The sequence below is a fragment of the Sturnus vulgaris genome, chromosome 5 (genome assembly GCF_052056855.1).
Source record: "Sturnus vulgaris isolate bStuVul1 chromosome 5, bStuVul1.hap1, whole genome shotgun sequence".
Classification (NCBI taxonomy): domain Eukaryota; kingdom Metazoa; phylum Chordata; class Aves; order Passeriformes; family Sturnidae; genus Sturnus; species Sturnus vulgaris.
Genome location: NC_142247.1, coordinates 33159723 through 33173586, shown reverse-complemented (window position 1 = coordinate 33173586; position 13864 = coordinate 33159723). Strand labels below are relative to the sequence as shown.

Here is a 13864-nt window from a genome sequence, read left to right as displayed (position 1 = left end):
TGACTGATAGCACTAAATCTCACTTATAATGCTGGGTGAGTCGGAGGAACAAAAGCAATGAGAATGTTTTTGCCCTCTGTTCTCCAGCAGGATTGAGGTAGCAATATCCCCTTAGAAAGTGTTGGACAATCCAGTTCTTACCACTCGAGAAGTGTGCCCACCACAACTTTTCAAAGCTTTTTGTTGGGACTGAGCTGTCTGAAGGAATTCCTCTGAGTGCTCAGCAGAGCCAGGGCAGGTGTGGCAGCAACAACAGTGGGCTCTGCTGGTCTGTTAACAACGATGCAGAGTGGTGGGGGGATTACAGCCTCCTAGATATCCCAGAGAGCCATAGCTGAAGTCTCCAGTTGCTCAGCTGTACTGCAGTGCAGCTAGGAACACACACACACTGCTCAGCAGTTACTGCCATCTCTTAGAGATGGATGAGGCTTGTACCTGTTCATATCTGACTGAATCTGAGGGGTTTCTGGCAATGCATGCAGACAGCTCTATAGTTAGAGCTGAAAAATAAAACACTATTGGAATGCAAGCAGGTTTCTATTACATGGGAAGATGACTTCTTATCTAGGATAACAAATCTGGCTATAAAGATACTGAGGACCTGATTCAAATATGATATTCAGATCCTGGGAAAAAAAGTGAAAGTTCTGTCTTCTGAACAATTGGAAAAAATTCCTTGCTTTTCTTCTTCTTACCATTTAATTCTCACACTCTTCAGGTTTAAAGCTGGTTTTGGTAGTGAGTCTAGAAGTTTCCATGTGACAAAAATACATGACACATTCAGGAAATTTACCTGGGTGAGTCTCAGAATAGCTTCTTAAGAGCAAGATGTTATATTATATTAGGTTTATCAGGATCTATGATAGGGAAGGGGCTGAGCAGCAACAATATATAAATGGCAAATGCTCTTTGCTACAAATGGTGTGATTGCTTACTTCACTACAGATTGTGTGCAGAAAGTTATCATTTGTGAGTGGTGGTGTTCTGAGCCCTGTGGAACTGATCATTCAACTGATCATTCATTATTATTCTCTGGATAATACCATTATTTCCTACACTAAAATTTTCAGAGGTATATTTTGCTAAGTCTGAAATCTCTCCCCTATTTTTTGCGGTTTTTTGCCTTTCATTGCTTTTTCTTCACTGTCCTTCATAGTGGAGGCAAGGTAAAATCCAAAAGTGTAGTGTTTCTTTCCAAAGCAAAGACAGAAAATGTATATTGACCCTTGTAAACCATTTGCTGTCCTACTCTCCCTGCCTCCCTGTCTCCATTCACCAGGCCTAGATTGCATTCCTTTGTACACAGGGACAGAGTGAAAAGAGAGAGATAAAGGCTTGGCATGTGGGAGCCAAAGAGTTAAACTCATCAGCCACGGATGGAAGGTAAAAATACAGTGATTCCCATGGGGGTCTCTGCTGCAGTGACACAAAGACTCCCTGTCACCAACCCTGAGCGTCTCCTCACCCTTTGGTTGGTTATCCCACTGTGTGCTGCATTACAGTACAAGCCTGTCTAGTTAAGGAACTTGCCTTGCCTGTGTTGCACCCCATTAGCCCTGCTCTGAGGCTAAAACAAATGCTGTGTAAGCAGGATCATTTAAAGAGAATTGTATTTGTGGCCTCTGATTATTTTAATTTTAACATTCCTGCTTCTTCTCGTGATTGCAGGTTCAAAGTTTTCTTCTGCACTTTTGGCAAGGGATGCCTCCTCACATGCTGCCAGTACTGGGTTCTTCAACTGTAGTGAATATAGTGGGAGTTTGTGACTCAATTCTGTACAAGGCAATTTCTGGAGTTTTGATGCCAACGGTACTGCAGGCCTTACCTGACAGGTAACTGACCCCTTCTAGCTCAGCTGTCTTTGTTAGATTTCCATTCTTCAAGAATGACACCAGTTCTTGGAGAGCTGCTTGTTGCCACCCATTTTCTGACTTTAAATCAGAGTGTCCTTTGAAAGGAATTGAAGAGCTTAGATGTTCCTGAAAATGATCAGATTTTAACAAGGCCTGTATTATGAAAAACTTGTAGAGTTGGGGGTTTTTATGTGATGAAGGATACCACCTTCTTCTTGGTTTTTTTAATGTTCAGCTGAATCCAGACTAAATTAACTTTTCCAATCCACGTGGTAGATTTCAGCTGGTCTCCTCCTACTTGGCATTCATTCATGTGAGTTCAAGAATTCTTGTTCATAGAGGTAAAGCAGGACAGAGACCAACAATCCACAACAAAAAGTGTAATCACTGAGTGCAGTCAACATTTTTTCCCCTCTAGTTTTACTTGTTATATGCATTAGGAAGCCATCTTTTTCTAAATAGTCTTGTATACCTTTAATATTATTTGACTGATACATTCTTGACATTGAGTAATTTGTTAAGAATATTGCTCTAGGAGTTTTTTATTGCTACTGTGTTTTCAGCCCTTAAGATTTTAAAGTGTCTCTAATCAAGGAAAATGTTTTCACGATGTTGTTCTGCTCTCCTACATGCCTTTCATGACTGCTAAAGTGAAAGTATTTTGCACAAGAAATCTGCTATAAGCACGGGCTGTTCTTGATAAGACGTACGTATTTTTACAGGCTTTGCCCCTCACCCCCCCCAAATCTATTTCATTGGAAGGATTAAACAGAACAGCAGTCCTTTTCTCAAGCTGCTTAGTTCTTTCATAGCAAATAAGGAGAGACTTGAGTGTGAATATAGACTTTTGTAATGCATATAAAGGGCCAGATTGTGGCTATTAAGCCATAGCCTGCACTGGAGGGGGTGAAGAAGGGTCTCATTGCAATGGAAGCTCCTGAAGGAAATCTTGCTGACTCAGCCAGAATCTTCTGAGATACCTCCTGGGAACAAATTCTGGCTATCCAGAAAAGGCACATTTTAGTGAGCCCAGCAGCTGTCATCCATCCCCTCTTCTCTGGGTGTTTTTGTGGAGCAGAGCAGGCCAATGGTAGTGTTTATTTTACCACCTCTCTTGTCCATGCAGTGTGCTAGGAGTACAAGCAGAAAAAGCTTCTTGATTGAAAGGGGGAAGTTCCTCTATCTTTTCTCTCTCAGTTGTGCATTTCTAGCTTTGCTACAGGCAGTGCAGCTTTGTCAGAACCAGCTCTTGGGATCCTCTGCACAGTGCTCTGCAACTGTTCCTGGAACTGTAATTTTTTACTGAGGATTCCAACGAGAAGGGAAGAATGAGCTGCCTACCAAGTTTAACAGGAAATTATGGAACCATCGGGAAGGGGTAGCAAGAAAGAAGAGAGAAATTTCACAGTCCTGTGCATGGCTAAGCAGGCAGGTCCTGCTCCACCTCCAGCTCCCCAACCTGTGTGGGCTTGGCCTGAAAATTCCTCCCCACTGCCATCATCACTCACTAACTGGCTCTGGCCTGCAGGAGAGTTGGTTGTTGCTCTACTTGAATATCCCCTTGTACATCTGTATAAATGTGGGTACAACCAAGCTGAAATCCAAAGCTTGATTTTTCGTCCTCTTTAAACAGTTGTGAATTCATATCTGTAGAGAATGGGAATGATTTTATTTAAAGTAAAATTATCATTTGTAAGTATCAAAGTAATGCCGTACAGAGATGTGAGGTTTTGAACATGGTGATAAATATTTTTTTCCTTGCAAAAGTTGCCAGAAGTTTCAGAAGTTTTTCTTCATGCCTACAAACCAAAACATGTTAGCAGCTCTGCATTATAATGAGTTGTAAATAAATGCTCATGGTCTTCACACGTTCACAGCTTTTATAGTACAATGCACAGAGTAAATGTGTTATGATGTTGTGATTCCTTTTTTCAGTTTGACGCAGGTGATCCGAAAGTTTGCAAAGCAACTGGATGAGTGGCTGAAAGTAGCTCTGCATGATTTACCAGAAAACCTACGAAATATCAAATTTGAGTGTATGTATTACCCAATCTCTCTCCTGTTAAACTAGGATGGACAATGTTTATCGATTACAAATTAATTGGAAATAAGACTAGTGTTCTTTTAGGAATTAAAACCTGTCATCATTACAAATCTTACATTAACTTAGAATCTCCACTTGTTCATGAGAACCAATCTCAGTGAAACGAGGCATTGCCCAAAACGAGAATTTATTTTCCTTTCTTGTGGATTCTGATACGAAATTAATTTTGTTGATAGTAAGCAAACATTAAGCATATTAGACAAAGAAAATTATTAAACAAACCTTTAGGCTAGTAGAATTTGAATACAGCTTGAGGCCCTTGCTCAAAAAAGTGCCAGAGTTAGAAATGAAGGAGATCAAATTACCCTGTCACCACAGGAAAGGGCACTAGTCCTTTTCAAACATGCTTTGTAGATGCCTGCAGTGCACATCACCTATTGATAAAGCCTGCTTTATTTCACAGCTCTCAATTCTTTGCCTTTCATGAGCACTAAATTCCACACCACAAAGTTAAAGGGGAAAAAAAAACCTAATTTAGGAGAAGGATTAACTATTTTGATCAGCGTGGAAAATTAGGTGTATATGTTACTGAGAACAGTCAGGATGGAAGTTAGAACAACTAATTTCAGGGTGGTTTAAATTGTTTACTAATTTATTTTATAAATTAAACTAAGTCTGAACTGAAAATATGCTCTACCACATCTTTTTCCAGTTCAAAAATATCAACAGCAATCTTCAACAGCAGAATCTTTGCCAATCTTACAGGTAGACAGAAAGAGATGGACAGTGCTCTTATCATTATCAATCTATATTTTTTAACCACCTTTATGCACAGTATGGAAGGAAAGCTCACTCTGTGACCACATCTAACATCTCATTGGATAGATCTGAAAATCTGGTCCTTCTGATAAAAGGAAAATATTGTGTGCACCCTGTCTTTTAGATGAGCCTTTGTTTCTTCTGCAGCTGTTTCCTTCTCATCAGAATTTGTCATAAGGGTACACAGCCAGTGGAGGTACTAACAGGAGGAGCTTCAAGCTTTGGTCATTTTTGCAGTTCCCAAGTCACTGATTTCAGACCAAAAAAAAAAGTGCAATACATTTTAAACGCTCATTTTCCAAGAATAGGATATTTTAATTCAGGGTCCATATCACTTGCAAAGAGCTAAACTGGGAACAGAGGACTGGCAAGTACCTATAGGGCCATTTCAGCCCATAAGGTATTAGTATGTCATGCAATTGCTTTCAGAAACTTTGATCAAATTCTACCTGAAACTGGATCAGAGTTTAGCCCCTACCAGTCCAGCCAAAAGACCCCTGCAAAATTTGATTGCATGAAGATTTAGCAACCTTTTCTCATTTCCACACGTAATGTAGCTATTATTATTTTCTGTGCACTTATTCTTGCACCAACATTTTTCTTTCTATTAAATAGTTCTTTCTGTTCTCCAGTTCCTTTGTGTAGCAAGAGAAAATTTGCTATGCTGAACAAGCAAAGCTTTTCCATTGTCCTCTGTTTCTCTTGTCATCTCATTATTCACAGCATCTGTAAATAATTGCTTGTAATATGCCTCTGTAAAATTGATTGAGATTTAAGGGTTTAGGTCAAGGTTTAAATCAAGTTAAAACTGGGCTTGTTGAGTGCATTTTATGTAGCCACAATTTCGTATAGGAAACTGGATATAGTTTTTGTTGTTGTTCTTATTTAATTTAATACTTTCTGAAGTAATTATTCTTATTTAGCACTGTATGCAAATATGTATCTCTTCTTTCCTGCAGTGTCCAGAAGATTCTCACAAATACTACGGCGACAGACATCCCTAAATCATCTCTGCCAAGTAAGCATTTCAGTTACCCAAGTTTGATGAATGCCATTTTTATTGACTTTTCAAATAATTTTATTAATTGACAGGTTGGACTTTATTCAGAGGAGGAGATACATTAGCAGTTTGTCTCCAGTATTTGTTGTGGCCACCTCTACAAAATCAAAAAGTAATCACTGAAAAAAGCTTTTCTAGACAACTGGCAACCAGTGATCATTACATTCAGCAGGGTACTTTCATGAAACAAAATTATTATTTTATTTGAAGGAAATAAATGAAAGACATTCCATTTATTTCAGAGCCATTTGTATTAGGGCAGTTGCAAAGCAAGAAAAATTTCTACATGCCCAACAATACATTCCAAGTCTAATTGTATATTATAAATCAAATGCAAGTTAGTAAAAGGGAAAGCAGCTGAGCTGGGTTGTAAATAGATGTGTTCTTGTAAGCAAAGCCAGTGAATATAGAAGCCTCTCCAAAGTGTTTGGTTTTCACCAGTTTACATCAGAATTAACTGTAAAAAGTCACGAAGGCAAATTCTGTGTAGTATAAAAAGGGAGAGAATGCATCGAATTCATTAACGTTTCATCCATGTATTGGAGGGGATAGTTTTTTTCCCTGTCACCTGAAAGATCCACTTTTGGAAGGTGTATCCAACACCCCAGGTTAACTCTGTGAAGGGTGAAGCCCACAGAAAGAAGCTCTAGGGGAATAAAAAACACTCCTGCAAGGAATTTTTGGTGGGTTTCTTCTGCCATTATTTTAGTGGTGGAGACAGAGACACCCGTGCTACCTCTCCCCAAATACCATAGATCATCACTGAACTCTGGAGGTCCATAGCCATTCAGAGGAAATCCAGATAAAGAAACCACAACCTTCTGCATCAAACCTGGGATCAAATCTCTTAGGTGAAGGAGTCTTCAAGTGCATCACTCCCTTGGGGAAGCTGATAACCTTGTTGTGTGTTATCATCTCTGCTTAACTTACAGAGATCTGTGTACATGACCATGGCCTTGTGTCACTTCCTTTACTCTCAGTCCATTCTCCCCATTACCAACAGCAGATCCCTGTCTCAAGCAGCCAAGACGTGGATCTGATGAGGAGGCCAAGGAGCTTTAAACTTTCCATGTGGCTGAGGGAAGAATGAGAGTCTTCATGGACTGGGAGAGGGGAGGGTGCAGACCTGAGTGGGGTTTGTTTGGTATTGGTTTGATTTTTCTTGTTGCTTTTTTGTTCTGAACTGACACTTGAAATGAAAACCAGCAAAGCTGTTAGAGATTGAGGAGCCTTAGCAATGGCAGCATCAGATTAGTGTTGCTCATTAGGGTTTGTGGTGGTTGCAGTCAAAATACTTGCAGTTGATTAAAGTAGGCAAAATGACTGAAGAGTTCTCTTGTTAGAGGGCCCTGTAATATCCATAAGACATCAAGCTGGTGGGTGGGGGTCCATGAGGAGAATCAACTTAGTGAGCCCAGCTAAGGAAGCGTAAAAGGGGATAAAGCCTATTTTTTAACCTAATAAAGCATGAACTAATGAATAGATTGGATTGGATTACAGGCATCAAGAACAGTGATCCACAGTGCAGACATCACATTTCAAATGCTGGAGGACTGGAGGAATGTGGATCTGAATAGCATTACCAAACAAACCCTCTATACTATGGAGGACTCACGGGAGGAACACAGAAAGCTCATCATACAATGTAAGAGCAGAATCTTCAATTAAAGCCAGGTGAACTTGGCTTCCTGCTGCAAACAAAGCTCAGAGAAAGTAGTGCTGGTTTTGCAGCCATCGGTTTGCTTGGAGTCTTAAGATAAATATAGAGACATTTACCAAAGTGTAAGGCAAAGCCCTGTCAAGGTCTTATGTTTCGGGACATAGATCAGGGCACGACTTCTTTATGCGTTCCTTTCTAGTACCAGAACAGCCAATGGCACAAAACTTGCACCCAAATTCAGGAAGAGTTTTTCCACAAACCTGAGCAAACTAAATCTACAAGTAAACCATTGAACTTGTGAAAGTCCAATCTTTCCTGCTGTAGAATTGCAGGAGAATTGTGTTTTGAATGGCTTTTACACTTCAGTGGCTGTGTATTTGAGTTCCTCGTAAATTGTTTATAAAAAGCTGCTTTTTACACAGTATTTTCATAACCAAGAGCATTTGATGGGATAAACTTTTGCCCTGAACTTTTATGACTAAGTAGAAGTCCCATATCAGACAAGCTCATTGGCTAATTTAGCTTCTGTCTAGTATAGTGAAGGGTATGGACTTGAAAGTGACTTTGGAGATATTGGCAAATTGGTTTTACAATTAAAGACCTTTTGCAAATACAAAATATTCCTTCCATCATCCAGCAAGTGTTGCATAGTTATAAGCTCAGGTGTAACCCAAAGCACATTGAGTTTTGTTGTTTTGAGGCAACAGAGCTTTGTCTTTAACATCCTTCATATAACCTCACTTTGTGTGAACCCACCTGTTGTATTGCCATGTCTCTCCTGAGGTGGACCAATCATCTTTTACCCAAAATCTGCCTGAACAGGGCACAGCCCAGGCAACTACTTGTGGGAACCCAGCAAGGGTAGGTTTGCTGGTGAGGTAACTCTTTCAGGGAGCAGTTGGGAAGACAAGGGGTGACACCTTCACATGTAACCTGGACTCTGTGAGGTTGACTTTGGCAGTCATCCCACTGCGTTAACACTTGAATTCTTCTCCTCTGTTCAGGGATGGGCCTTGTATTCTCTGCTAGTTCTGTTCTTCAGGGAGAGGTTCTTGGTGTTCTTTCCTCTCTTTCTTAACCCTTGATTCATTTCATGGCCCTCTTTCCTTTTGAGGAGATAGGAACTCAACATGGTAGCAAAGGAGGTAGCATACAGTGAGGCTGAAGTCCAGAAGCTGAGTGAATCCTTCTGTTGTCTGTTACGTTTTCAAGATCTACCCAGCATCCTACCACTGGCCAAAATAGAGATTTTTCAAACTTATACTCCCTCGTAGCAGCAACATTTTTGGCTGTTATTCAGAACACCCTTAATGTTTAATGAAGCTTCTTGTGTATGTGCTATTAGCATAATAAAACCAAACAGAATTTTCCTGAATGTTGTTGGTCGTGTGCAAGTTTTTCCGTATTTCAGGCCTATATAGTCCAATAAGCAGTTAGTCAGAAATGGTAAGCTAATAGCTCATGAGGTGGGATGCCAATGAGATGTTCAGATAAGTATAGAGAATATTCTAGAACTTAGATATTTCCTCCCATCTTTGAGGTTTATTCTACCTGATGAAAGATTTTTTTCACTATGCCTTGTATGACTTACATGGCACTGATTTAAGGGCCGTTTTCATACTCCTGTTACTAATGATCAAGGAAGTACAATTTCAGCTCCTATAACTAGAGAAAAACCCAGATTTATAAGCCTATAAACAAACTTAAGAGAAATAAACAAAAATCACTGGGTATAAGAGAAGCTCTTTCCTGTTCTGCTGGACTACCTATCTCTGACATGCTTTCTGCTTTATTCCCTCATTTTCAGATCCTTTTGAGGTATCTTTAACAATCACTAAAGGCTAAACATCTAATTTTCTCTAATAGGTCATTGTACACAGTTGCATTGCTCCAGCAGCAAAGCAGGCAACTGATTTGTTTTTCTGCTCTTGCTCCCCTCTTTGCACAGCATATGAATTACTTCATCTGTTGTATCAGGCAGTTTTTGTCCAGCCAAATACTCAGGTAAGGAGTCAACGTTTAGATTTCTCTGTGATCCTGTTCTGAATAAAGGAAGGTTGCTCATTCAGTAAAAGAATGAAAGAAGATAAGGGTGGCCCAAACATCATTTGCCTTCTTCCTCAACTAATGTTTCTGGTAACTCAGCCTTTCCAAGTCTCAGTTTAAAAAGTTGTAGTCAGGTGTTTAGCAAATGCATTTCTGTTCATCCTCCTGATCCAACAGAATCAGAGAGGTTGTTCTTTGAATTATTTTTGGATAGCCCCTCTGGCTCATTTCCCTACCTATCATCTCTATGCTTTGCCTCCTCCACCTTCTTCACTATCTTTCCTATGGAGAGAAATTCCTTCCTCCTGTTATTATAATTAGTTGTAAATGGAATTGCTTAGAACATTGAAATCATCCTGTAACACAGCAGGTAGAAAGTATCTTTCTTCTTGACCTACTGGGCCTTTTATCTTAGCTGAGTTGAAGAATAGTTTGTTGAGGTGTCAAAGCACATGATTCTTTATCTTCCAGACATTGGTTCTCATATATAAATGAGACGTGAAGTTTTAAGGACTGCAGTTGAATGACTTGTTTTAACTTCTTTTATTAAAATATTAATATGTGTACTTGGAAAAAATCAAAAACTATACAGGTTGCTTTTTGCAACTCTTCTTGATAATAAGTAGAGTATATCTGCACTGATAGTAATTTGTTTTGAAGAAGTTTATGGACATTCTTTGTGTGTGTGTGTCTGGCATCACAAATAGATGATTTGCAGCAGTTAAATCATGTTTTTGCAACTAAAGCATTATACAGATGAGTTCCCTATCAACAATACTTATTCACTTGGTGCTTAGAAGATTCTTTATGCATTTCTGAATCAATTTCATGCATGACATTTTTTCATCACTGGGGTCAAGGCCTAGTTTCTCACTCTTCATAGAAAACACCATAAACATTTCACTTCTGGGCACACCAGACAACTTAAATAAAAACATTAATTTTAAAAATTAGGTTCTGATTGGCTTACATTAAAATAACACTTTCAATGACTGCATCACTTTCAGTAGAAAAAAAATAAGTGACCCAGCAAACTTTTTGGGTCAGTGCCAAGAAAGACGCATTTGTTTCAGTTAAGAAATCTGTTATAAAAAAAACACAGTAAACTTGTGATTCTTTTGGTAGCCTTTTGTGATTTGTTTTTCTTTTGTTTGAAACAGAATCCAAGTTCTAAGGTGAGTTTTTTTTTTGGTTTTGTGTGGCAGTGTATCAGGAATTTGATCACCTTTTGGAGGAGCAGTCCCCCATTGAGTCGTACATCGAGTGGCTGGATTCCATGGTGGACAGATGTGTTGTAAAGGTTGGTAAGGAGGAGTGAGTCACTCATGTGCTTTATGAGCTCTCTTCAGGTAATACATTTTTAGAAAAAGTAAAAATAATTACCAAAAAAAAAAAAAGGTAATGAGCAGGACTAAAACAGTAGTGCACAAAATCTCACTGGTTTTCATGGAGAATCGCTCATGTTCAGGATTTTGCTTTATTCTGCTCTTGTTTGTTTTATTCCAAAAGATGGTATTCAAAAATGAATGGGGGTTGAGGTTTCCAATCAAATCAATATTTCAGAGAATAGAGAGATGAATTCAGAGTCAGTCTCATCCTAATGGTTTAGTGCAAAGAAAAACATAATCTGGGCTTTTAAGATTTTAATTAAAAGGATATTTAAGACAGCTAGTTCATTTATATACAATCAAATGTAAGGATGAAAGTCTACATTGCTCTTCAGTCAAGGACACATTTTTGTTCCTTTTGAGCTGATATGGAATACCAAGGACTTGTATTTCATTTTAATTAAAGTACATGCAGAAACCTACTAGCAAAGCTTTAAAATGTATTTTCAAAAGCAATCCAACACCACCATAATTTTACCTAAACTATGAAAATATATAACTGACTATTTTAACTTCTGTTAATTCTTCGTATTAGGATGTTCTGTTAGAATCTCAACTCTTCATTCCCGTTGTTAGACCTCAGAAGTAAAAACAAAACAAACCAAAATACGCTGCCTCTCTCTCTACTGCAAAATAGCCATATAGAAAACAGATTATTCTCCAGATTACTTGAAATACTTTGATTGTTTTGGGGAAATTCTCTTCTAGTCAGTGGAATGCAATTTGAAATTCAGGCCAGAGCTGTTAATTATAATGAAGAACTTGACATGAATTTTAATAAATTAATTTTAATAGCTGATTGGGTGAATCTAGTCCTTTAACTCACATATGGCTATAATAAATAAATTTTGGTAGAGCTACTGCCTAAAGTGTGCTTTCTGGAAAGTATTTTTCCTAGTAAAATGACTAAGTGAATTCACAAAAACAAAAATGAGAAGGGACAAAAAGCTTTACATTTAATACTAAACTCATTTGAAATTGTAATATAAATTTGCAGAGTAGATCAAACATTATTGATTATAAATTGTTTCCTTGACTAGGAAAAAGAGCGAACATTTTAGTAATTAGGTCAAGATGAAGATCAGAGAAATTTTTTTACAGTCCTTTTATAATGTATGAAGGAGATCCAATCTTGAATAATACTTTATTGTTTCCTCCTGAAGGTTGTCCGTGTTTATAAGGTGTTTTTCTGTCTAAGGCCATTCTGATTTTGGGTTTTCTGATTTGTAATGTATATTTTAATGTGAAGATGGCAGTAAGTAGTTTTTCAGTATAAAAAGAGAAGGTGAATATATGCATCATTCAGCTGGATTGCTGGTTGAAATAAAAGCTTCTCCATGTCAGACACATCTCTCTCTTGCAGGTAGCTGCCAAGAGACAAGGCTCTTTGAAGAAGGTCGCTCAGCAGTTTCTCCTGATGTGGTCCTGTTTCGGCACTCGAGTGATTCGGGACATGACTTTGCACAGCGCACCCAGCTTTGGTACTTGGATTTTGTTGTAATAATTGCATGCCACAATCAAAAAAATCTGTATGCCAGATTGTAATGTACATTTTAAGTGAAAACATAACCAGTTTTCACATGTCCAGTGCTCTATTGAAAAATAGATTGGGGCTATTGACATTTGGGAATAACGCTCAGTCAGGTGTCTGTCTGCGAGCCACAGCCAGGGGAGATGAAAACATTGCTACTTCCTTCTGTTTGCTGGTAGGAGCTGCAGGGATCAAGGCAGCTGGGGGAGTCCATTACAGGAACATTCCCTAATGCACTTCAGTGCAAAGTGAACCTGCTTACCCAAACCACTCTGGCCACATGTTGAGCCAAGAGAGATGACTTTGTACTGAAGTGGATGAAAAGCTCTCCAGTGAAACACTTTGCCAGCTCTCCTCTTAAAAGATACAGCATTTGAAACTGGTCCTTGCAAAGTGAGTGTGCTTCTATAACCTGGAGAGAGTCTCTTCCATTTCTTAGGAAGTTAGTCAGGATGAAAAAAAGTAGATTTTTACTTTTTAAATGAAAAATCATGTTGCTTTTCCACAGTGTTTGAAAGGGGGCTTTGTCCTCAGATACAAAAGGTTCAGATTAAAATCAGTTAAAAGCAAGAAGGACTTGACTGGTGTGCTATGAGTGTGAACACTCGGTCACTTGGGACCAGACTTTGCATGAGGGATGCTTTTTATAAATGCACATTTGTCTAAATATGTTTCTAGAAAGATCAGTAAAGAATGGTTTTATATGGGTATTGCATTGAACAACTGCAAGGTTTTCTGCTGGCTGAGCTTTGATGTCCTTTATGCTTTTCAAACTATCTAATAGTATCAATTTGAGTACTGTCAGTGAGATACAATATGATATTTTTAATAGGTTTCATTTACTTATAATACATGTAATATTTATTTATATGACATGTTTATATTTTAACCTGAAACTACTTTCATTTCCTTTGTGAAAGAGTTTTCCAAACAGGTGTTAATGACATCAGGATAGTGAGCATCCCCAAGGTGATGACAATTTTCAGCAAAAAACACAAACCTGTTCAGGTGCAATGCTAGTGGAGGCAGGAGGAGCCCTGAAGTTTTGAATATCAAAACCATATCCTTATCCTTATCCAGCAGCCTGGGTTATCCCTACTCAAGTCTCATAAATTTTATTTAGCCATGCACACAAATTTATAAAAATCTACATTAATGATGCTATTCTTTCACTGAAAAGCCATTTGACATATTGTTCTTGAATTAGAGTTGAACAAGTTCCAAAAGAATATCCCCTGAATGTAAAAAGCTCAGAGCTAGATGGCAGAAACATTTCTGCACTTAATTTATACAGTTCTTTCTAGCTTTTCAGAATTGTATCTCCGTTAAGTGAGTTCTATGAAGAGAAACAAAGACCGATTTACTGTTATAAATGTTTAAATATATATACCTTTTTCTTAACTTAGATAAAAAGTTTTGCATTTTTACTGCCTTGGGAACTGTTTCAGTGGACTGATTTTTAA

The 13864-nt window shown here is 38.3% G+C and overlaps 1 protein-coding gene across 5 annotated transcripts in view; it reads left to right on the top strand.

The window, feature by feature from the left end:
• RFX4 (regulatory factor X4) overlaps positions 1–13864 on the top strand; it is an 87059-nt gene that overhangs the window by 49930 nt on the left and 23265 nt on the right. For all 5 annotated transcript variants that reach the window (XM_088165382.1, XM_088165379.1, XM_014876949.2 and 2 more), the window contains exons 8-13: positions 1669–1832; positions 3789–3889; positions 5676–5734; positions 7277–7421; positions 10688–10782; positions 12234–12351. In XM_088165382.1, coding sequence (XP_088021508.1) covers positions 1669–1832; positions 3789–3889; positions 5676–5734; positions 7277–7421; positions 10688–10782; positions 12234–12351 — 682 coding nt within the window. The remainder of the gene's footprint in view (positions 1–1668; positions 1833–3788; positions 3890–5675; positions 5735–7276; positions 7422–10687; positions 10783–12233; positions 12352–13864) is intronic.